Genomic DNA, 26,074 nt, shown 5'->3' with positions numbered 1-26,074 from the left:
TGGACTCAGTCACACCCATTAGTCTATATATATAAAAATGAAACCCGTTTCGCGTTGTCACGGCATCACGTGTGAACGGCTGAACCGATTTCGATAATTCTTTTTTTTAAATGTTTGTGGAAGTCCAAGGATGGTTCTTACGGAAAAAAATATTAAGAAAATCTCTACGCTAAGGCGGTACGAAGTTCGCCGGGTCAGCTAGTTATAAATAAAAATAGATCATGCTTTTACCCTTCTTCTGACACAATTGAACATAAGTTTGTCAAAGCAAAATTTTATTTATTTATTACATATATTAACAGTTACTACATCTTTGACGGTAGTGTCTTAAATCCTCTTGAGGTTTGTCCAGGCACTATTGTTATTTAGACAAATATAATAAAAGTTTTAGTATAACGGGACTATTCCTACCCCTCGTTCCCACCGCTGCAACTCCTGTGTAGCCAGGATCTTCAGCTTGACCGCCAAAGTTTTAATATAAGCATCCGCAACTACATATAAACCATTGTGCCATAAGCAGACCATTATGTTTGTTGAAGCAATAGCAAGCTTCATAATTTATAACCTGTAGTGCGTACACCGTCATCTATTTGCATCGATTCGAAGTTTCCTCGTTATTTTATCATCAATGCGGGCTCTAACCAGCAAACTGGTGGCATCATCAATCATCAGCCCGTGCCCGATCAATCTGTCCTGACGTCCCAGCAGGCCGCTTTCATTGAGATCTGCGAATAAATCTATGCATGATATTTTCTAAAAAACTTTTCTATTAAGTATAATCCATTTACTGGTTGTGTGGATTTTATTTACCTTCTGAAGAATACTAGCAAGTTGAAAATAGAGATAAATGTCATAAATTCTGAAAAAGTAGGTAGAAGTGCTAAAGGACATTGTCAGAAACCGCCTAAAAAACCGCCCAAAAACATTAACCCATCATAATTATTTTCTATTTTTTTTAATACATTAAGCNCATCCCTAAATTCACTCACACAATAGACAAACGCCAAAATTTTGCGTCACAGTTTTGTTGTAGCGCGAGTTCCGTCCGCCTTTTTTTATAGGTCCATGAGTTCAGTATTCTGAAAATCTTGTTTTATACTTTTTCAGCGTCGTTTTGTCGTAGTTGGGTTTTAGTTTTTTTACTTTTTATTATTTGTATTTTGGTGTTAAAGTGTATGTGGCGCATAATATTAACAAAAGGTAAATTGATGAAATAATAAGTAGTAAAAAAGCTATGACCGAAAAGATGTGAATTATATGCAATCAGCCCATGAATACAGGTAAAGTCACAAGCAAATGCTAGTAATATATATAAAATGTACAAGTAAAGCGCTTTCAAATAATACCAAATACGGCATGTTTATCTTAACTATATTTTTTTACTCTGTATGTTTTGTCCGCTAGAGGGCGCCACATTACATTTTGTGAAACCCCATATAGCCTATAATCAGCGGACAATTAAGACGCTTCTAATGATATGTCATTTGTTGAATTCTGATAATTATTTTAGAAGTTACGAGGAAACAGATGAACATACATACATACATACATAGCCTGTCAAAATCATTTCCCTCCTTTTGCTTTGCCGTAGTCGGGTAAAAATGAATCATTTATGATTCAAATGTGTTGGTAAGCGCATAACTCAACAACGCCTGGACCAATTTTACCAATTCTTTTTTTTAATGTTTGAAGTCCAAGGATGGTTCTTACGGCGAGAAAAAATCCAATAATTTCCGGGAAAACCCAAATAAAACTCGAAACTTCAGTAAAACTTCCGCTAGTTATTAATAATTTTCACTTTCGAAAAAAATTAATCCTTTAGATTCACGTTTTGACAGTTCACAGTATTAATTAATGACATAAGACTTTTACCTTAATTCAAATTCAAATTCAAATATTTATTTGCACAATTTTGGGTAAACATAGTGGTCTTAAAACTAGTTNAAAAATATGCTCATAATAATGTCTATTTTGAAATGTTTTACCTAAACTTACTCTAAATTAAAAAATAAAAAAGGTCGGGGTAATCAACAAAATAATCCAGATCCGGAGAATGACCGTTGAATGAGTTTCCTGAATCATTGTTTACAGCAAAAAAAGTGGTGCAGGTAGGTACAGGTTGTGCCTGGAAGTGAGGATCAAATCGAATTGGCGCATAGTGGGGGTCATTTTTACTATTACTTTTTGACTCTAAACTTCTATTTACAATAGTTAGAAAGTTATTTATGTAAAGTTAATTTTTAATAGAAACTACATTAAATTCGTTTTAAAAGTATTAATTTGGTTCACACAGCCCACTTTATTTACTGAAACCGTTAGTTTTGTAAGATGCACACTTTTGTGAACAGAAATTGTAGAAGTTTAATAAAAAGTTAATTAACGAATTGGATTAATCTCTTAGTATAAATCTAAAGTCGAATACCGAACCGCCAACGAATTGTTACACATCAAAGCACAGTATCACTTCCCAGCGCCATAAAACGTCTAAACCAAACCGAAGATGCAACATTAAACTCGAGTACAAAGTGCATTACTTTATTTAAACCATTACTCATTACCCTTAGCGACTCAATGCCGTTTCGGGAAGAAAAACAATACAAAACACTGGCGCCAACACCCGGCCAAGCGGTACACGTGCTGCTAGCATAAACAAACGATATTGATACTTTATTTGTTGTTAGAAGCTGTCCTTTAGTAGATGAAAAACAATAGTTAGCGAGGTTAAGTACCTACCTACTTTACTACACAACATTATATTTTCTCCTGAAAAAAATCTCTTAATTTCGAAGCACTCGTTTATTTCAAGATTTTTAAACACCCAGCCAATCGAGACACGTGCTGCTAGCATAAACAAACGATATTGATACTTTATTTGTTGTTAGAAGCTGTCTTTTCGTAGATGAAAAACAATAGTTATGTAGTAGGTACTTAGCTACTGCTACTGCAGAAGATAATTTTCTCCTGAAATAAGAAGCTCTAATTTTGAAGCACTCGTGTTTTTCAGGATAATTATTATAAGTAGTTGTTTGGTGAAAAATACTTATATTTGTAGACGCTAGTTTCAAGTCGCCCCTGGGTCTGCGGGTGTCTATGGGCGACGGTAATCACTTACCATGAGGTGATCCGTCTGCTCGTTTGCCTCCTGTCACATAAAAAAAGTTAAATAGGCCTTTTTTCAGAGATTAGTGTAATTATTTTCATTGAAATTTTTCCAACGTGCCATTTTCGTTCATGGTTTGACTCTATGAATCGAAACTTCCCTGTTAATATTCTCAATTTTTAATTCATTTAGGTACTTATCCAATACTTATTGGTTTACATCCATAGCGAATGTATTTAAAGCATTGGTAGGTACCTACTGTTCAAGAGCAGTTGATAATTAGAATCCATAATAATGTCTAGTAATAAGTATTATAATTCAAAGGCAAGCTTTATAAATATTCCATTGATGTTTTTCATTTAGAGCAATCCTTGCGTAGGTGCTCTAGCGTTTCAGAGCTTAGGAAGGGCTCTACAGGCTCTACATAATTGCTTACATTAGTTTATTTTTAAATATTTTAATTTATTTATCAGTAGAAAGTAACTTGTTAATGCAATACATACAGTACTGTTTGTTATTATACAACACAAAATGTTTATTAAAATTAGAATTTTCTATTTATGGTACACAAACGTTTTCTATTTACATGTTTGTAATAATGCATTCACTTTATGTTATGCATGTTTAGTTATAACTACTTAGACGATTGAATAATTCGCGTACCGATCTAGTTCTTACTTCTTACTCACTGAGTATTTTGAAAAACCTGAAGGAAAAAATACTTACTTTTCAGTGGCGTTGGTCGCATAGTTGATTGCGTTTGCGATGCTAAACTACTAGACTGAGATAAAGTTTAATTTTATCGACTAATGATTGAAGCATGACAAACATAACAATAGCCTTAGGGATATAATTAATGTATATGGTATGAGAAATACTTCTAAATAAATTGACGCTGCGAAAACGTGACCATTTAGGGACGAGTCTAAAACTCAATTTCTACTTAAGAACAAAAATGTGCTGGAATTTTGAAGTGAGAAAATGGAAACAAAAAAGATAATTCCCTCCAAAAACGTTTTCCTAATTTCTGCAATTAAGTAAAAAGAATTGCTAATGAATAATTATAAAAACTTATTGTTTTTGTCTGCTTACCGAACTCGGTGACTCCATCACCCTGATATTTGCAGTTTATTTTGATGTAATTTTTGCCGAACGGTGACTAACGCTTGGTTGTTTCTTTGTCATAAATACTTCTGAATTCTGACTAATCTCGTTGTAAAGCCTTGCAAATTAAGCCACTGTTCTAAATAATCAATTATACCTAAAGAAACAATGATTTGTTTTTATTATTACAAAATTAAATTAGTCTGTTTTGATTAAACTAATAATAATAATTAATACATACTTAGGTAGGTAGGCAGGCATATATTATTTGTGTAAGTATCCTTAATAATTGTTGTTATGCTTGACAATAGTCAGTTAAGCTTAAAGCAGAGATAGAGATATCAATGATATTATTATAGTCATTTTTAATCATCACTACGTGATCTCTAAAACATTTAAAAAGACAGAATCCGATAATTTGATAAAGATTCATCTTTGTCGGGTGTAAATCTAACAATCTTTCTAGAGATAATCTCCCGACATTGACATTACACGATTCAGTCGAAAAATTATAAATAATAGAAGGTGATTTATAAATAGGTACATATAATGAATTCCTAAATCCCTATTTCCCCGCTGTGTCTGATATTGTATCCTAAAACACGCAAACGTGCGCCATTAGATAAAAATAAATGTAGGTAAATTAATGTAGGCTTACTTGCCAATAGTTTTTAAGAATGTTTTCTTATTCTTTAATACTTAATTTTTTATCGACGCGTCCCTGATTTGCGCGAAAATTTTCCAAAAGTCGAGCGATTGCACTATGCGCGTGATCGGTGATCTAATCGCTTTCCAGAAACTTTAGTATGTTTTATTGAAAAGACAGCTTATCGCGTTCGAGTTATTATACCGATATACCACTCGAATGTGATTATCATAACACTGATAACCCGATAGCTATAATTTTATAAGTAATGTGACTAATATTGGTGCGAAACATCACATTGCATTCACATGAGTAAAGAATTCTAGTGCCTACCAGTCGTTCTCGTACGAATAATAGGTAGGTAGGTACTTTAGTCATTTATATGCTTGTTGTTCTGTAGGCCACCTTAGACCCTGAAGCTTTCAGTTTCATTTTTATTTTTTATTCTCTTTCAAATTACGTCAAGCAAAAAAATCCGTTTTATTAATCTACCTATGCCCGTGTATTTTTGATCGGTGTCAAATCGGAGTTTTTGGTGCGGGGTGCGCGGGTGTTGCTCGCGGCGTGAAGGTCAAACGCCCAAGGTCATTGAGGACTCTAATCGCCTTAAGCAAGCATTGTTTGTGAATACGGGCGTTAAACTATTTTGCCAGCCAGTTCCTGATAGAACTCAATTAATCACTGATTACCATATATTTGATTACATATCTTTGACACGATCTGAAGGCAACATTAGAACACGAAAAAATATAATTAGAATAAGGTCCACTGGCTCCCACCAATAAATATAGACAGAACTATAATTATAATCTTACGTTAATGTTCTACAATATTTATATGATTAAGATGTGATACGTTAAGTAAAGTATTAAATATGGCTCGCCTTATCTGAAGGATCATAAAGACTTAATGATAGTTATAACTTATTATTTGCTAAGCTATACAGACCACGGTTACAGCTATGGCTTACATAAATTATCAAGTTTTTCATTTCTAAGATAATGTGAAACTTGAATGGTCAAACTTACACTCCCAAGGCTGAGCAAAATTGTGGAAATAAATATTCAATTTGAGGTATGAAAAAAATAAACACTCCCAACAGCAAGATAAAATAAATGAAAAAAAATCGATATTGCGCTAATGACTAAATAAAACCCCCTATTGGGTATATGTAGAGCTTTTACTATGGTGGCTTTCACTAAAAAAAATCTGATAATTACACTCTACAGTATAAATGGGCACATTATTACTTTATAAAGAAAGCCTTATTATTGTTAAAATAACGTAAACAAATCAAGTCAGAATCAAAATAATCCATAAGCGTGCCCCGAACTATTATTAGCACTGATATTTCTTCTGTACCATTAAGAAAACCATACAGTCCAGCCTTTATTGTGCCTTTTCACATACAAAGAAGCAATCCCATCCCAATTTGGCGTCGGGGCGATGTATGCCTTAACCTATTGCCTCCTATTGTTGCATTTACATTCTAGACGCTTATCAATGGTTTTACAGCAGATCTAGACTTACTTTAAGGACCGGATTCCACCAAAGCGGAGCGGAGCGGAGACGAGAGGAGATGTGTAGCGAAGCTGGCAGGCTATTTCCACTAATGCGAAGCGGAGAATAGCGGAGAGGAGATGCGTAAGCTGTCAGTCTATTGCTGTCTATAGAACACCGCACCGTTCTGCACAGATCCGATATCAAATTCTATAGTAATTAATGACGGCTGGATAGCTACCACCATCTTACCCAAGTCTGTCGCTATAACAACAATGTTAACAGCATTGTTGTGTTCCGGCAGTTAGAGGTAAGATAGCCAGTTCCTCCGTGCTTGAGGCTTCCGGGTGAAGCTCGCTTCCACCTTCGGCCTGATCATCACTTATCATCAGGTAGATACAGGCCAAGAGCTTCCTCGTTGTGGATAAAAAATAAACTAGTCACTTCTTTTCTCTTTTCCGCTCGATCCACTTCCACCGAAGCGGAGCGTAGTGGAGATGTAGAAATAATGAATTCCGATTGGTTAATAAAAACACTTATCTTCTCTGCTCCGCCCTGGTGGAACCGGGCCTAACTCTTCTGACAGTCTGGTTATTCTTAACATTCTGACGGCTAATTGCTATTCAAAGTTTAATCGATTCTGGGTCTTGGTGTCATTGTATTGCAAATCTGCGCTAACTGAAATATACTTACAACATTGTTGCATTCATACCCTGTAAAATATAACCCAATTCGTAAGACAGGTGTCAAAATCCATAATCTCTCTAGCTATCTCTTTCTAACGAGTAACTGCATTGTATTTTGGAATAGGTAACTTTAAACGCTGTTAACTTCAAGTAAGATACGTGCTACGTCTGTCGACAGGTTTTTCATTCATGTTGCCTGTTACAAAAATTATGATCAAATAGGTACGTCACCCCTCTTAGCCCATTATTTTTCAACCGACTTCAAAAAAGGAGGAGGTTCTCAATTCGACCCGTATGTTTTTTTTTTTTCTATGTTTGTTATGCGATAACTCCGCCAATTATGAACCGATTTGAACAAATCTTTTTTCGGCGTATAGGTAATACCTCAAGGGTGGTCCCATTTAAATTTAATAATAAAAAAAACAACCCACAAGGGTGGAAAATTGGGGATGAACTTTTTTATACGCAATATCTCCGCCGATTATAAACCAATTTGATCGATTATTTTTTTATTGAATAGGTATTATCAAAAGGGTCGTTTCATGCGAATTTGAAGAAAATATTTCACCCCCAAGGGTGGAAAATTGGGGATGAACTTTTTTATACGCAATATCTCCGCCGATTATGAACCAATGTTTTTTGGTCTCAGTGTACTGCCTACCTTCAGTGGTAACATCAAGGTTATAATTAGTTAACTAAAAAGCAAGAAATAAGTAAAATTTTATAAAAAAAAACCGACTCCAAAAAACCTACACTAAAACGTAGAAAAATAATTACTAATTACCTACTTATTTATTAGGACGAATTATTATTATTTATGTAGGTATACCATGATTGATACTTTTGGAGTCGGTGCAGGCAAACTTTACATGTTTCATAATCTTGGCACGCGTTGCATAGCACGCGTTATGGTCCTTTGGGTAACCTTGAGCCACCATATCATGTCCATAGTCATTAAGTGGTACATACATAATTATAAAATATGTTTATTGAGGTTGCTGGCGCTGGATGCAGGCCGCTACCAACCGTGCAATGTGGGAGTCATTGGCGGAGGCTTATGTTCAGCAGTGGACGTCCTGTGACTGAAATTATGATGATGTTTATTAATGTTTTATGGTAGAAAATTAATATCTTTTTTGTCACCAGGCGGTCGATTCTGCTCATTCTCGCCTTGCATAGAGCAAGTGCAGCGGACGTGCTCAGCGCTGCAGGAGCACGGCTTCGAGGAGCTGACGACGATGGAAGTGCTGCAGACCGAGCTCAAGGTCACCAGGAGGACCGTGCCTGTGAGGGACTTGTCCTTCTTGAGACACAAGGTAAGTTATAGCTAGGTAATAAGATTATTAGCTAGCAATATTTTCTTCTCCAGGTTAGTTAGTATTGGTTAACTTTGAATTCATTATTACACAAAAAGTGACTGCCTAAGATGTGATCTGATCCCACACACTTATCATTTTTCTACAAAAATTTAAAGATACCTAAGATTATGATTGATGTATTGTGTGCAAAAAGTCATGAGAGAGCTTTCCGCATATGTTATAAAAATGTTTAATATTATTTTGTTAAAAACTTACCTAGTTCTAAAATGTTCCCATTTATTTCTCATTCGAAAACTAAAATTACTGGCCATGGTAAAACCTTAAAATCTCAAGAAATGTATGAATCAAAAAATATGGTTCTCTGAAACCAACCTCCAATTTACTCGATGGAAATACAACGAGCCATTCCTAGAATTGAACACAAGTTCCCGCGAAATTGAAACAATTACGAAGTGCCAAGAAACGCACGTCACTCATGGTGGGTCCTTGAAAACGGCAATTCCGAAAGCAGCTGAGCTGAGATTGACGGCGAAGAATGCGAGCGGCACATAGACATATATGTACTAGACATGCTGTGGACAACATGTGTAGTACTGTTATAGATGTTATAGCTAACCTAAGATGAGCGCTATTATATCGTTTTATCGAAGCATTTTATCGATATTAGACGACGACGATATTAATATTAGACCATACATTTGTCATCTAAAATTATCGATAAAATTATACTGTGGCGCGCATCCTTGGCCGGCTGAACTAAGATACCTACTGCTCACTAGGGTTGTGATTGTTATCATAACTTAATTTTAGTCGATTGTGAGCGAGAGAAAAGAGAAGATGTGACAGCAAATCCGCGAACACTGTCGACAAACTCGTAACACTTAATTTAACGTTTAATGAGCAAAACATAAAACGTTTATTGTTTACGAGTTTTTTTAAAACTCTTTAGTTTGTCTAGTTACTTAGAAATCTTTGGATCACTATAAACCCACTGTAGCACTGTTTCATTCCTACATTTTTGTCTGTGCTAAAACATTGCCCAGAGCGAATGCAATTCTCTGATTGTTTGAAAGTGCTAAACATTTTTCACACATCAAAGAAAAACACAGTGAGAAAACGCCATGACCCCAACAGTGCCTGACCTCTAACGATGGCTCACGTATGAAAATTGCATTTTCTTTAGCACTACGAAATTGCCGTAAACAACTCAACCGCTGATGGTCTCAATTCTGGTGCTCTTTGAATCTTAATATTCGACGTCTCGCTCCCACAACTGAGCTAGTCTCTTTGGGGAAAAGGACGGGGTGTTTTAAAGATAATGTGAGGCCAGGATTAAAGCCTGTATGACCTCGGCTATACCTCTTATTACTTAGTAAGTTATGGCCAGGCCCGCGGACGCGTCGCGGATCCATCAGAGCCTAACGAGTAGGTAATTGACAGCGAGCGGCGTCTAAACACACGCTGGGGTTATTGTAGATGAAAATAATTACTAAACTAGCCCTTGCATTCTTAGATATAGATTAGATAAGTATTTTCACAACTAAAAAGTCTAATTACATAAGTGAGATAGGTAATTGAGTTAGGCAATTGAAGTCTTTAAAACTGCTATATTTATTGGTATACCTCAATAAATAAAATAAAATATTCGTTTAACTCTACCATAAGTTTAAATCTAAGTAAATAAATAAATAAATTCTACTTCCAATTGATTTTATTTTGATATCGTTAAGTGGACCAATTTATCTATATCTATATATATAAAAATGAAACCCGTTTCGCGTTGTCACGGCATCACGTGTGAACGGCTGAACCGATTTCGATAATTCTTTTTTTTAAATGTTTGTGGAAGTCCAAGGATGGTTCTTACGGAAAAAAATATTAAGAAAATCTCTACGCTAAGGCGGTACGAAGTTCGCCGGGTTAGCTAGTACTTATAATAAATCTGTAGAGAGGTCAATCCTGTACATGAAATATATTTTCAGAATAACTATCAGGGGGTGATTAGTGATCGATACTGATGCCAAAAATGCAATCAGTAAAATTTTTGTCTGTCTGTCTGTCTGTCTGTCTGTCTGTCTGTCTGTCTGTCTGTATGTTCCTTATAGAAACAAAAACTACTTGACGGATTTTAACGAAACTTGGTACAATTATTCTTCATACTCCTGGGCAGGTTATAGGATACTGAGGAATTCCCACGGGAACTGGAATCAGCGGGAAAATCCTTTTGTATGAAAAATCTAAACCGCTTAAGTTAGACACTTGAAATTTGGCATGCAGGTACCTCAGTAAACTTAAAGCTTATTTACAACAGGATATTGCAAAATTCCCACGGGACCGGGAGTTAGCGGGAAAAAACATTTGTATGAAAAATCTAAACCGCTTAAGTTAGACGCTTGAATTTTGGCATGCAGGTACCTTAGTAAACTTAAAGCTTAGTTACAACAGGATATTGCAAAATTCCCACAGGAACGGAAGTTAGCGGGAAAAAAACATTTGTATGAAAAATCTAAACCGCGTAAGATAGACGCTTGAATTTTGGCATGCAGGTACCTTAGTAAACTTAAAGCTTAGTTACAACAGGATATTGCAAAATTCCCACGGGAACGGGAGTTAGCGGGAAAAAACATTTGTATGAAAAAAGATGAAGGGGGGGTAAAACGAGATCCACGCGTACGAAGTCGCGGGCGGCCGCTAGTTATGAAATAAAATAATTGAAAGCGTCTTACAAAGTAAGACTAATAAATTCCAGAAAAAGCTCACCGTTTTTACTCAATGAGACGATATTGCAGATTCTTCTGAAATTAAACTGCTGTGTTCTATACTGATCCAGTGATTTTGATTTTAAAGAATCTTCCTCGATATTTTCTCTCAAATTTTTTATTTTTATAAAACAGACTTGTTTGACTCTTCCTGACTTCGTATCATTACTTGTGTCATCTTGAAATCTAAATGGGCAAATATAGAATTAAATAATCTTTAAGATATTCCCTGTTATAAATACAAATTTTACCAGCATAATGGGGCAATATCTAAGTCTAATTAAAATTATATGCTCACAACATTTAGTTTGGGACTAGAAGCGCAGTGTAAAATGTCCAAGGATATTTATTTATTTGCTCATTAAAACTCTGCAGTGATCCACAAGAATGGTGAAAACCAAGGTTGCAAATGGAAGGTATCAATCAAAGGGCAAACACGTCTTCCCTTCAACCGTGAATGGCGCATCGGATATGAATGGCCGAACACACGGATATAGAGCTGATCCGACGGATAATTGGGTATTTACGGATATGTGGACCCTTATGGTAGGGTTGCCTACAACGTTAATCTCGTTTTTGTTTAAGATAGTGTCAAAAACAATAAAGTAGCTGCTGCCCTCGAAGATATGAAACTGTCGTCGTAATTTGCATTCTCATAACTAAAAAATTAATCTTTTAAAGTATCATTTCAAATTTCGATAGAATTGAGATAATAATATAAATTCCTTATAAGTGACAAGCCAGCAGCTGACTGCTGTATGCTGCAGACTATGTAGTGCTTATTTATTTCCTAAATTTGAAAATCAGTCCATGACGCTTATAATTTCAAACATTGCATAAACATTTTGACTTACTCGTAATTGGCTTATGCTGGATCAAAATTCAAAAAGTTTGTCACACTGGTTTTAGTTTGTTAAAAGCCTTCCTAAACGATAGTTAAAGATATGCTGTACTCTACTTAAATGTTCAAGAAATTATAAATCTGGCAGCCCTACATACAGCTGACTGCACTCAATGCGCTCGTTCATCTCGGATGGACGTTGATTGAACTTGTAAACTTATAGATGGGAACTGTCCTTTTTCGTACTACTCCAATATGCGCCTCAATGGGGCCAGAAATCACAAGTGTATGGCGAACCACCATTGACGTTATGGGCGATGGGATTGGAATTAATTGGTGTGTTTTGATGGCGAATTAAGCTTATGTTAACGATTGAATGTTAGGATACTGCCTTATCTTTTAACGCGAAAAAATATACAAGGCTAATAAAGGCAAGAAGGCCGAGGACGGTAGAAAATAAAACAAAATAACATACTGTAATTATTAGTAAAATATCTTATTTAGTTACCTGTGAGGAATACCTTGGATATTATACCTTTTCTCTTGAAAACTGAAGAGTGATATTATTGTTTTACTATTTGATAATAATAACCTACATACAGTAAATCGAGAGAGTCAAGTAAAAAGCGAGAGTCGATTGAAAGTAATGATCCTCTATCTATCACGTAGTTTACCACCTTTGGAGCCTAATATAGCAGATGTCGAATTGGTATTCCAGCAGATACAATAATGTGTCAGATCAAATTGCAATAACCATACAGAGCAAGCTGACGTATCACCGGTGAACCCTCGATACGATCATATTCCTTCCATGATTTTAATTCAGACACTATTTCCACCGTCATAAACTTCACATTCCACTACCAAAACTGGGTAGTATCGCCTGAACTCCTCGATATGATAAGTTTTCAATTTCGCAAGGATCCGTGGTTTGGCAATATTGTACCTTGCTGTGACGTCATAGAGTGCATTAAGGGGTGACGTCAGTCGATATCGGTGACATATCGGCCGGTGGATACGTCACGCGCGCCGTTTGTCGCGAGCGGTCACGTTTCGTGGACGGTAGCTAAGGGATGCGTGTTGGTTTTTTATCGATATTCTTTATGTGGCACGATTGCTAGCGGTGGAGATACATGGAAGCTCATTCAATCCTAGTGATAGACTAAAGCCGCCTTTAAAAACCTTTTCTTCTCTTGGTACCACTATACCATTATAAGAGTTGATAAACCCTAAATTAAGAGGCGATATAAAGGATGATGACCTATGATCTTAATCTTTTTTTATCCTCAACAATGAAGGTCTTTGCCTGCATCTCACTTGATGGAAAGTGATGATCAGGTCGAAGGTGGAAACCGGAATCCTCAACTGTCGGAACACAACAATGCTGTCAAACCCCCATAATGATGTGTATAAAAAGTCAAGAGGTTAAAAATATAAAGTTAAATGATGTCAAATAAACGCTGAAAATTAATAGATAAAAGCAAAATATTATCGATATTCCATTCCCACAACACATCCCTACAAACAAAGCCCTAGGCAGCCGTGGGAAAATCTGAGAGCCTTTTTAAAATCTAGCTAAAGCCAAGTCTGTGCTCGTACATTATAGGTCCATCATTAGATTACCAGCGCCTTAAATGTGCCTTTGCCTATTTCGGCTTCTGATACATTGATCCCCAATATGATTAGCCATTGTCTTGCTCGGGCTATCTTGTGTGTGTTTACTCTATAAATCTATGGGTCACCGTGTTCTGATTCTGTATCTGGAGAAATGTCAGTTCCAAAATGTGAATATTATTCAATATTTTGATACGAGACTTTAAAATTGATAGGGTTTCCATGCATTGCTTTGTTCGTGGGATATAAATGATTTTTTTAGAATTCAGAGCTAGGAATATTCCAATAGATATCTGCACTGGAATTCTCGGTTACTTTAGTAATAGCTTATCACATTAAAACTCATAAAACTCATTTATTTATGCAAGAAGGCTTTTAAAAAGCACTTTTACACGTCCCAGTATTAACCCTACCACTGCTTCAGGACAATAAATGGGCCAGTGCTGAGAAGAAGCAGCGCAAGAAACTCAGTCACATTAGCCCAAAATAAAAAATATTGAAAGCCCAGTCCTCTTTGCAGCTGTGAAAGTAAATTGTGCCAAGTTAGCACGGAATTATCTACCTGGTGTACAAACCCTACGATAGCGAGGTGTGCATGGGAAAATGAAAGCTATTTTACAGGCAATAGTATCATTTTTATTGAGATTCAAGCTTAGTTGAACCTGGGTGGGCATACATTTCCAGGAGGTATATGTATGAAGCCAGGAAAAAAACAAATGTTAGCGCGAGCTAAAGGAGCACAGCGCCAGCTGTTATCCCAAATAGAAAATATGTTTTACTTACCATTGTTCTTGGTGGACTTGCTTTTCACTTCACACTCTGGGATGGATAATTTCTTCCGAGGTTTATTTCATTATTTCATGACAAAAAATTTAAAAAGTAGCAACACTTTTTAATTTTTTTTCCAATGACTTACGTCATGTTCCTACAGGTTATACAAGTGAATTCTGTAGCTTGACCTCCATATTGTATCGTTAGCTATTGCAAGGAACTAACTAGTTGCGAGCTATTAAGTGCTCTCTCCGTAATTTCGCCAGCAAAATAGCTCAGATAGGTATTATAAACGACGTAATTACTCAATCTCTGGCCTTATGTAACTCAAGTAACTCAATTATCCGCCTTTGCAGTAAGGGCTAAGTGTCCTATTATATTGCAACGTTCGTATCAAGTACATAATGCATGAGAACATTCTCAATTCAGATAATTTGAAATAAACACTAGAAGTACCTAAATGTTTGCTATTATATTCGTCTTCTTGTCCTGGAGACATAACTCTCCCTTATTGACTTCCCTGGAGAAGAGGAAGATATCAGAAACTACATACTACCTATACGCTGGTTCGTGATTGTAATATGTTATGATGTTAGATGATGTGTACTGACTGGTATAAAGATAGAGCACGTAAGAGAAGAAAATGAATGTCTTATAACGCGATATAAAAGATTGAAGTAACATTTATGCCCGTTTTCACATCCCTAATTTTTAAGTACCCCCAATGAAAACAAAATTCCTATGTGTTACCATAGATTGGTGTCACTTAAAAATTAGGGACTGATGGTGAAAACGGGCATGAATCTCTCTAATAATTTTGTTAATACTCGTATTAAGTTAGGTAATCTAGTTGAAAAGTACTGTTTCTCACCAAAGAATATCAACCTAATTGATAAATAACCATCAATTTATGGTTCCAAACCAGATATCACCTCCCCCACGGTATCAATCATACTCCAGTCTAGTAAAATCGAACCAACCCAAATAAATCCCCCGAACTTTCACCTCGGCTGATAACCGAATACGGCATCGAACCCCGAACCGCGATAGCTAATGCTGCACGAAGTTACAAATCATAAGGGCTGGCTAATTGCCTGTCATGGGGAGTATAGGAAACTATACATGGTGTTAGTAACTATACTAAAATTGAGAGTAAAGCGTAGGCAATAAAAAATAGGTTACAATGGCCACCATAGGTCCATAGGAAATTGTTAAACAATGCTTCAATTACAATTAACCCAAAATCCTTAGCTAAAATCATTTATTTTTATATGTTCTCTCTAATAATTGTCACTTAGTACGCAATAAAGATTTGAATTTGAAAAAAAAAATCGACTCTTGTTAAAACTCATAATTTTTTTGCAAGTAAATAGGCTTCTAAAAACATTACCTTTCTTCTGGCGCAGTCAGGTAAAAAGGGCTTTTACACGTGTCAAATACCTACCACCACTTCGGGACAACATGTATTAAAGAGTTCAGAGTAGAACTTCTAATAAAAAATATTTTATGAGATTTTAATGGAACAATATGATGGTGTAAAGATGCGAGTACAACCTGTGCACTAGTGTTCTAATGTCAGAGCTAGCGTTGAAATAGATGCTATGACTACTTGAGTACCTATGATAAAGGACTAGCATTAACTGACTGGAAACGAGCCAGCAACTTAGTAAGATGACTTACAACAGAAAGGCATACTTAACAATACCAGTGAATCTCTTCTAATATGAGAGGCATTTTCATGGAGAAATTATAACATGTAGTAGAACTAAGTTAGATAAATCTTATCGAAATTATAAGCATTTCATGTTACCATATTTTTCAGAAACTTGTAAGCAACAAATCTTGTAGTGATGAGAAAATATCCTTATATAATACTAGCTTTCCGCCCGCGGCTTCGCCCGCGTGGAATTTTGTCTGTCACAGAAAAACTTTATCGCGCGCGTCCCTGTTTCAAAAACCGGGATAAAAACTATCCTATGTTCTTTCCCGGGACTCAAACTATCTCTATGCCAAATTTCATCAAAATCGGTTGCGAGGTTTAAGCGGGAAAGCGTAACAGACAGACAGACAGACAGAGTTACTTTCGCATTTATAATATTATAGTTGGGATGTATGGCAAGATATTCTATAAGTCTTTTAGCTCTCGTCTTAGATTTCTATTGAATAAAATAATCACCGGCTTTCGATGCCTAGGTATCCTTTTGTGCTGAAAATAAAGTCTAAAATATGTTGCATCATTTGTGTTGTGTAATACGATACTTGTTTATTAACTGCACTTTTTAAATAACGAAATGCAACTCTCCATCTAAAATGAGTGATTGAAGTCACTAGTTCCCAAGGATTAAAATGCGAAAACAAAACAGCTCCAAATCCAGCACCAATTACGAATATGATTTATCTGTGCGCAGACGCAAGCACAAAGCGCGCGCGTTCCCACATTACTTACCGCGTGAGTGATCGGCGGACCACCTTTGTGGCCGCCGAATATGGCGGGATAGTCAAAACAGTGAGTACAAAAAGTTATCATCAAGCTAGACACTGAGGCATCTTAAGGGGATGGAATAGATCATATTTTGCATCAATTTACAGTTTGAATTCATACCTACTAGCTGTAGGTACATGTCATATGTTCACAACTTCATACGAGTGGAAATCTTCTTCAACGAATATACACGTTCTTACTTAATCATTCTCCTGGTCCATGTCATCTGTCAACTTACCCATCTCTTCTTCGACCGTTCTATTCCTCTCCCACTCCATCAGTCTCACCATCTCCTTCTTCGTCAATAGAATCAAATCAATTCCCAAAACGAATCCCGTCTTCAGTCTCGCACAACCCAAAATCACTCAAGATCGTTCCAATTACAATCACCTACAGTTACTTTACGGGAATGACATGACGTCTCATTGTCGGACAGCCGATCGCAGTTATCGGTCTCGATCGCTTCTATTGAATCTCGTACTTTTTACTAAGGGTCACGGGCTTCCCAGATCGGGCAGATAGTGCCAATAAACAATTTTTGTTCTTTCAACGTTGGTTTTTGTTGTTATTTGAAGAATCCTCGTTATAGCTATTTTGGCGACTAATGCTACGATATGTGTTAGCTACCTAGATGCATGAGTCAAGAACTCATATATCTATGTATCAATGTTTAAAGTAGCAAAATAATTTGACTTTCTAGCGTCCCCGCGCGCGTCAATTTTGCTGTATCAACATTTATCTATACCGCATCGATTGCGAAATACGCAAAACCCTAAAAAGCTTATTTTCTTTCGATGTTTGACTAGAAAATATCTATCAATTAGGTAATTGCTAATTTTGACTATATTGGAAACTTCGCGCTATGAAACCTTAAATAAATAGGTCATCCCCTAAAGATCTGGGATGTGACATCGAATTGATCTATAATGACGTTAGGACATCCAATTCTAATCGCTATACGGGTCACTTAATCAAAGTCGCCGATATAGTCCAGCGTTTGCCAACTTGATCTAAACAAAGCGAATCATGTCAGTGTAACACTGCTGTGGTGACGTGACGCAACGCATCGACAGCCGTGGCGAAAGATGCGCGCGCGCGTGAAATCGCTCGTTATGGCGCTTGTATAAACGCCTAAGTTGGACTTTGAAAGCTCTAGTGTGAGATATGTTGATGTTGATGGACAGATCTCACTCACAATTTCAATATAGAAAGTGGGAGACATAATATCCTACAGTTTTGTAAAGAGTTTTTCCTTCTTACCCAAACAGTATATTGGATCAAAAAAATCTAGTAAAAAGGGTTAAACTATCAAATAGTACAGTAAACAGTCATCCCATTCGGTAAACCAACGATCTGGTGATCTAGTGAAGCACCAAGATAAGGGCATCGCAGGAGTGATGGTTGTTGGGTCTTTTGTCTAGCACGGCATTAGGTTGAAGCGAAACTATAACTTCAAAGACTTTTGCATAGACTTTTACCTTCATTTATTGAATGGGAACGCGGCATTAATCTCCTCACCAGTCTATTAGTTACCTAGTTACAACGGGTGATCTATATAGCTTTGTAAATCAATAGCATTATCTCGCAACATCGTTTTCAATTCCCTTTTAATACCAGCCGTAACGCTATCTCTTCAAATTGTTTCGTCCAACATGGCTAACCTTTCTGGGCCTATCAACAGCCTGAGAGGATGAGCAAGCTCATCTGACGATTGGGCAATTCATCCCACCACTACTGCTCCTCTGTATCTACTCAGGTTCTACAGTTTGGCTGCCAAAAAACTATAACCAATCAAGACCAACTGGGCTAGGAAAATAAAGAATGTCTTCTTCATTATAATATAGTAATGCAGACATGGGGCTCATTTCGCAAAACAACCCACTGTTCTTTCCTGTTTAATTATTACAAATGACTATAATTACAGTGAGTCTGAGGAAAGGGCTGAAGCCCAAAATACAGTTATCGTTATTCCGAAGCTTAAGATTCAGAGTTAATCTCTCTATTCTCGTTTATTTTTCCGCTAAATCGGCATTTTTTTATTGCTTCCTCATATACTTTCATGATCGCCTTAGTTAGCAGTGATGTAGCTGTTATCACCTCACTGTGGCCTATCCTTGCCAAACCGATCGTATCGCCGCATCCACGCCCTATATACCATCTGCAGTCTACATTCGACTCCGACAAAGCTTCACCGTTAGAAATACGATCTATAAATCGGCACCTTGACAAAATAATAGGCCAGACGTTATTCTAGCTATTAACGCCTCGAAGATATATTGGTTCTACCCCAATCAGATAGATGTTTTAATACAACCTGCTGGCTTGTAATAGAAATTTCTAGTCGGCAGTTTAACTGAGCGTTTCATTAGCGGCTTTAATGACTGCGTTCGATGTAATACAGGGGATTGGATGGGAGGGTAAATACGGACGATTATTGTTTGATTTACAACTGTTGCTGAGCTGAAGTTGAATTGGAATGTGAGAGCTTTCATATGAAGTAGGGTTTGACGTTTGTTCTCTAACAAGGAATTTCTGAATGAGGAAAATGCTTAGAAAGTTTACCTAGTAGGTAATGTTGAATTTAGTTTTTATATTCTTAACAATATTCATTGGCTAGATGACTTTTACGGAAAATTAAACTAATACTATCCTGTGGTAAAATACGTAAGTTGCTATTTTATCTTAGTAAAATATTCGCGCAAAAAACGCTTCGCTAAGCCTGCATTCAGGGTTAGCTTATTATTTCCTATTAACAATGATGTAAAAAATAATGACGTTGTCTTTAATAACATAAATATTGAAATTATATTTACAAAACGATGCAGGCCCATTTGCAAACGTCAGACTTAATATCTCAATTAAAAAGGCTATCGTAGCAGACACTTTATTTCTACGGTGTGACTTTTACACCTGCACTGATATTGGATCATTATTTTAAAAATATGTTTCTGTCTTTGCTGTTTCCAGTCCCAACACGCTATCTGGAACGATTTGTTTGTCCACATGTCATCGTTTCTGCAGTCATATTTTATTCTCTAGTAGATTTTGTCACGCAGGGCTTAGTATTGATATTGATTAGTCGTTTACTTTTGAAATGCAAGTTATATTTAACTTTGATTTGTAACTTCATTGATGTAGAAATAGTTGGCCACTTGATATAGATTTATATTTATGATTGATTTAGGTTCATGCTAAAATCATGGTTTTTCTTTTCTTTTCATCATCATTTTTTGTTTGAACCTATAGGTTAACTGCTTAACACAAACCTTCAAGTGGTACACAGAAAAATTTCGCACACTTTTTTCATCCAGCCACTGCCAACTATCATTCATTCAGGATTTTATCATAGTAAAGCAGAATTAAGGCTCTTATCCTCACACAAATAATGTATTCTACAGTGAAGACGCCTTCACTATTTGCCTATATTACCAAGTAAGCGACAGACCCAAGCGTCAAACACAAACTCGTGATATTTTACATTATATTGCTTAGAAGGGCTTCAAAATCGTGCCAAATGATAAGTCCTCCAAATGGCTGCTGTTATCTAGTGCAGCCTTTTGCATACAGCTGCAAATGTATTGATTTCAAAACGCTCCGGTATTGTGCAAATGAAGAACGGCGCGCTTCGTGCATGCTCCCGCACGTACGTGTTTGTTTAAGGCCTCGGTATATTGGCAAGTTCTGATATCATTTTTGAATTAATTAATCGGGTATTTTAGTGGTGGGAACAGAAAGATCTCTGGCAGTTTTCTACTGTGCTTCCGAGGGTCCCCTGTTTAGTCCCAAATCTGGGTAGTCACTGGTAACATTGAGTTGAGCAAAATACCTAACGGTGATGCCGTCTCGGCGTAGGGGCTCCTGGGAAGGGTAATCCACAACAACGGGCTATGTAATATTCTCGACTGAAAGGTATTCCTTTCTCCTAATTTACTAGTTACAGCCAGGAATAGTTAGACCCTTTTCAGGGGCGGGTAGTCTCGAAGCAGTCTCGTTTTCGAAAGACCAAAATTTAGTCATATAGATACTTATCGACCTGCGTATTGTATTATAATTGCAAGACCGCTGAAGAGACTTGTACTATACAAAAAATACTTGTAATTTTTAAAAGTAATAAATCAATAGAAATTAATTTTTATGATTCGCAATAACACACCTTTACGCCACTAGTTAGTGAACGGTCCCACTCAATCCACATCTGATTTACAGTAACGTCATCTGGATGACGAATGCGATGCGCCGACGCTTGCGCAACGCGTCAACTTGGCGTTTACATTCTATTAACCTCTGTTTAATGTTTAGAGCGTCGTTTATCGCTATATTTATGACAACAATAAATATTATTCTCGATTTAATATCGAAAAATTAATGTTTCTTAATAACACATAATTTTGACTGCAATAAATTATATTTCTCTGTCAGGGAATAAGATTTGATCCATAAGAGACATCATTCGTTTAATATTATTTGCTGGTTACAAACAGTCCATAGCCAATTTCTGTGGCATCAATGGGGGATGAGATGATGATGTGCCCGTAGTTTTTTTCTATAGGTCATCATCATCATCATCATTTCAGCCATAGGACGTCCACTGCTGAAGCTATTAATAGCTCATATAACTATGTATGGTTGTCCACAGTTACGCGCACAAAACATTTCAAAATTAAATTTCAATTCATTTATTTGCATACGGAGTGTAGAGAATTTCTTATCATTAATACAAAAAGTGCTTAAAACTTAGTGACCTAGTTAAGGTATTGCAAAGGTTTACGTATACAATTCATAAATTGCACCCATCCTAGTTGTATACCTCTAGCAAGGTGTTAAATTGTTATTCTGGTTTTAGAAACACAAATCTGATTACAATACACTTTACACTACAATACTACTTTACAATACGCGTTGTTTTACTGAAACTAATATATTGCTTAGGCTGAGTTGCACCGCCTTATATTTTAACCGTAACAATAACATTAACCGGTGCTTATTGTATTGAGTTTGACAGATTTTTGACGTTTGTCAAAGTTAAAGTAAGATGGTGCAACTCGGTCTTAGGTTGAGTTGCACCTAGGGTTGCCAGGTCCAAAATAAAAAAAGCCGGACTCTGTGCTTCATTTGGCCGGACATTTTACCCTAAAAGCCGGACAAGTGACGGGGGGGGAAGGGTGCAATTAGTGTCATTGCTCACGAGTGAGTAGTGTCATCGTCGTATCATCGGTTGCCCAACATAACATCCTGATGCGTGCGCTTCATATTATTCTATGGCTCAACTTTCGCCTGGCGCAGCAGGCCACATAAAAAGCCTAACAAAAGCCGGACAGGCCGGACAAGACCGTAAAAAGCCAAACATGTCCGGCTAAAGCCGGACGCCTGGCAACCCTAGTTGCACCACCTAATTTTGACCGTAACAATAACACTAACCTGTGCTTTTTGTATTGAGTTTGACAGATTTTTGACGTTTGTCAAAGTTAAAGTAAGATGGTGCAACTCGGCCTTATTGTTTTGTATCTTTAGAGTCAAGTGTATTTTCTCTATATTCGATTATATTAGCGTAAATTCCGACCTAACGCTGCAGCTACACCCAAAGTGTTGAATTATTTAATTGTATATTTTCATCACGACTTTGCCATTAATTGCGTTAGTTACAGGAGTAAATAAAAGGTCGTTTTGTTTCATTTACATACATAAATATCGCGTCAAAAATTATCGCAATGATATGCAGCGATGGCAGATAGTTAGCACAAAGTGCCGTTGATGTTAATTGTGTTTAGATAATATCTGGTTAAAAACTAGTTATTTAGTTAAATTGAATGCTAGTTGAGTAGAGAGAGAATAGAGATTGAATATTTGAGCCCACATTTTGTCAAATGTTTGCTTGACTTATGATTTAGTAGTAGGCAGGAAATTATATTCTTCATTTTTTCAAGTTTTCAGTTGATCAGTTTTAACCAAACTTAGAAAAAGTAGACTTACATAATGTGTTTTAAAATGACTGTGTGCTTCACTTGGTAACGTAACTCTACCGAGTCCTCAGAGTCAGGAGAGCCACGAAGGTGTAGTCTTAGTCTAGGCGCAGGCTAAAGACTTTTAGTTGGTCGATAGTTGGGCCGGGCTGTTAATCAGTATGGAGATGTATGAAAGTGCGCACATTACACCGGTATCCGGCCGATTCTTCATACAAATTAGAATCGGGCCCAACTATCGGCCAACTTAAAGTCGGTGGTCTGCGCCTAGGCTTATTTATCCTAACTATAGTGACGTAGCTAGTGCAGGCACAAACAACAAACATTTATGAGCACATGTCGCTGTCCCGCAGATTCGGGATCATTTGCGTTGCGGATTTACAGCGCGGGATAGAGTCGTCACATGTAGTGCAGCGCTAGGCAATAAATTAGCTCCCCGAGGAGTGTTCCCACGGCGCGCACTATCAAGATTGCCTGCCCAGGGAATGGGGACTAGTGATGTGCCGATGCTGTGCGGGATTTGCAATGCTCATAGTCTAGACAACATTTTTATGTGTGTGTTAGTTTGGTAGGCCTAGAAATATTAACGTTTTCGTTTTGCTGTGACTGTTCGCTGATTTTTAATAAAAATAGGGTATAGCAGTAAAACTTTAGCTAGATTCTGTTGATGATGATAATGACAATAATCTGCAAAGCAAGCTATTCATTATTTTCAATTGTAGGCTAAATAGTCTTTAATAAGCAAACGTGTGATCTTAAAAATCCCAAGATCGCAAATTATTTACCCAAAATTAAAAATATGTGACTTTTATAAAATATCCTGAACTCCAATTTATAACTGCCACGTCACCCCATCACTACCAACGAAATGCTTTATTTTCCCACTCGATTTATTTCGCGCGACATTTTGTTACGTTTTGTTAGCTGTCACTCCTCACACTCGGCTGCGCTCGCGCCGCGGAAATTTATGCCCGATACACATTGTATTGGGACTGCAATGGGCTAGTTCAGGACTTCCCAAACTTTCTTTTACTGTGGTGCCCTAAGGAATTTGCCAGTTTTGTGCGACGCTCTCTCCCTCTGATCAACTTTTATGGCGAACTAACTGTGCCTGCGACTTCTAAGGCGTGTGAAAAACCTCTATCACCTAGCTAGGCTATAAGTATAAAAAATAGTTTACGAACTACCTTCTGAATACACACATTTCATGAGAGTCGCTCAAGCCGTTTCGGTTGAGTTATGTTACAAACACTAGCTCTGGCACGAAGTGATATTTATTTTATTTTGTTGAATGGCTAGAAATGAGAAAGAATGTGTATGCTTTTCTAAGCATAGCTTCTCAAAACGGGGCTCAAGTTTGAAATTGCCACTCTAGTCTGTTTCTCTACATTTATTTTCGATCGCCTCACGACGGCCTTAGAACATTAAATGCCATGTCCTAGGGCGCGGCGACACTTAGTTTGGGAAGCCCTGGGCTAGTTTATAAGTCGCACGGAGAAATGTTGCCTCGAAAACTCATATTTTTACATTCACCACTCGCTAAGCTCGAAAGCGGGATTGTTTTGCAAATGTGTACCAAAGCGAGCTAGATGCTAAACTTGTATGTATTTTGTCTTGGAATTTCCATAATGAAAGGTTTGTTGGTAATAATATCGGAAATGTATGTTGCGATTGGTTGCAATTTACATAACCCAAAGGTTTCAAAAAACAGAAATAAAAAATCTCCACTTCTAATCTTCAAGAATATTTTAAAAATATTTCTTACTAGCTGACCCGGCGAACTCTGTTCCACCTTAAAGGCAATAAATAAGCCATCGCAATTTTTCCTTATTTGCTCACCGTTTAGACCCTCCCTGGACTACGACGAACATTTTAAAACCAAAATTAGCTCAATCGGCCCAGCCGTTCTCGAGTTTTAATCAGACTAACGAACAGCAATTCATTTTTATTTATATAGATAAACACTTCTTGGACTTTGAACTGCAAGGTTTAGAAGAAATGGGTAGATCAATAAATCTACATATATATCCTGTATAATCGCAACCAATAGAGTTGATAGACTATTTGTTTGATGCAATTTTTACTTTATAAAATTGCGAACATTTCTGAGTAAGTACCTTTATTGCATATCATATCGTACATCATACCCACACCTCACAATAAGTTACACACAATAGTAACCGCATGTTTTTGAAATAACAAGCCGCGTACCGAGCTATGGCTTATTATAATAACTCGATAAGTAATGGGAATATACCTGACATTCTGATTATATGTCCTTTCAATAGAACACGATAAACGCCGATCAAGATGAGATTCTGTTGGTAACGAAATGGTTGACATTTAGTGGTATTGTGAACCCCATGCCCCAGTGCAATATGGACAAGGATTTGATTTTAAGATGCCGATATAAAATGCCTTAAACTAGACTTGATTAAAAATTGTGATAAGTGTAATATACTGAGCTCAATAGTGATAAATGTAGAAGCATTTTACCCTTACTGACGTTTATTAGTGTGCTACAGTTGTCCTTCCTACTAATATTATAAATGCGAAAGTTTGTTGGATGTTTGTTGCTCTTTCACGCAAAAACTACTGAACGGATTTTGTTGAAACTTCACAGTATTATTGTTTATAACCCAGAATAACATATAGGCTATAATTTATGTCGATATGTGACAAACTAAATTTCACACGGGTGAAGACGCGGGTAAAAGCTAGTATAAATAAATAAATTGTTTATTTCTCTCTTCACAAAGTGGGCCATATTCCTACATATACCTTAGATACGTTTATCTACTTACTAATTCATCGCCATAGTACAATCAGCGTCAAGTTCGTGGCACCCAAAGTATAGCCAAAAAATTCGCAACACGTCTTTGTATTTGGAATAAGGTTGTGTTGTCAAATTTTTGCCACTTTATGGCTGAGTTGCACCACAAAAATTTTGACAGTAAATATAACGATAACCGGTGTTTTTGTATGGAGTTTGACAGATTTTTGACGTTTGTCAAAGTTAAAGTAAGATGGTGCAACCCAGCCTAAGTGTCACGAACTATTTGACGCTGACTTTACTATACCTATCGCAGTGTTTAGCTTAGGTAAGGCACCTAATTGACGTGACACTGAATAATATAATGCTATTTTTCGCATTACTAAATTCTTTTCGTGAGCGACTTTTAATTGGATTTCATCCTACATTTCTCTAATGCTGGGCTGGAAGAAAGCTGGTAATTATAACTAACCGCGAAGTGGTGCAACTGTAAAGAAATATTAGCTTTTTTCCTAGCTT

At 36.7% G+C, this 26,074-nt stretch overlaps 2 protein-coding genes across 2 annotated transcripts in view; both read left to right on the top strand.

Moving 5' to 3' along the window:
- Window positions 1-26,074, top strand: part of LOC114352247 (sex peptide receptor-like) — a 281,000-nt gene that overhangs the window by 91,137 nt on the left and 163,789 nt on the right. The window lies entirely within an intron of this gene.
- LOC114352251 (tRNA (adenine(58)-N(1))-methyltransferase catalytic subunit TRMT61A-like) overlaps window positions 8,019-26,074 on the top strand; it is a 41,632-nt gene continuing 23,576 nt past the window's right edge. The window contains exons 1-2 of the mRNA XM_028303771.1: window positions 8,019-8,070; window positions 8,183-8,352. Coding sequence (XP_028159572.1) covers window positions 8,019-8,070; window positions 8,183-8,352 — 222 coding nt within the window. The remainder of the gene's footprint in view (window positions 8,071-8,182; window positions 8,353-26,074) is intronic.

The sequence above is a fragment of the Ostrinia furnacalis genome, unplaced genomic scaffold (assembly GCF_004193835.3).
Source record: "Ostrinia furnacalis isolate ACB-3 unplaced genomic scaffold, ASM419383v2 OfSCF1299, whole genome shotgun sequence".
Lineage (NCBI taxonomy): Eukaryota > Metazoa > Arthropoda > Insecta > Lepidoptera > Crambidae > Ostrinia > Ostrinia furnacalis.
Note: the sequence above shows the minus strand (reverse complement) of the source record. Positions and strands in the feature narration are given on the sequence as shown.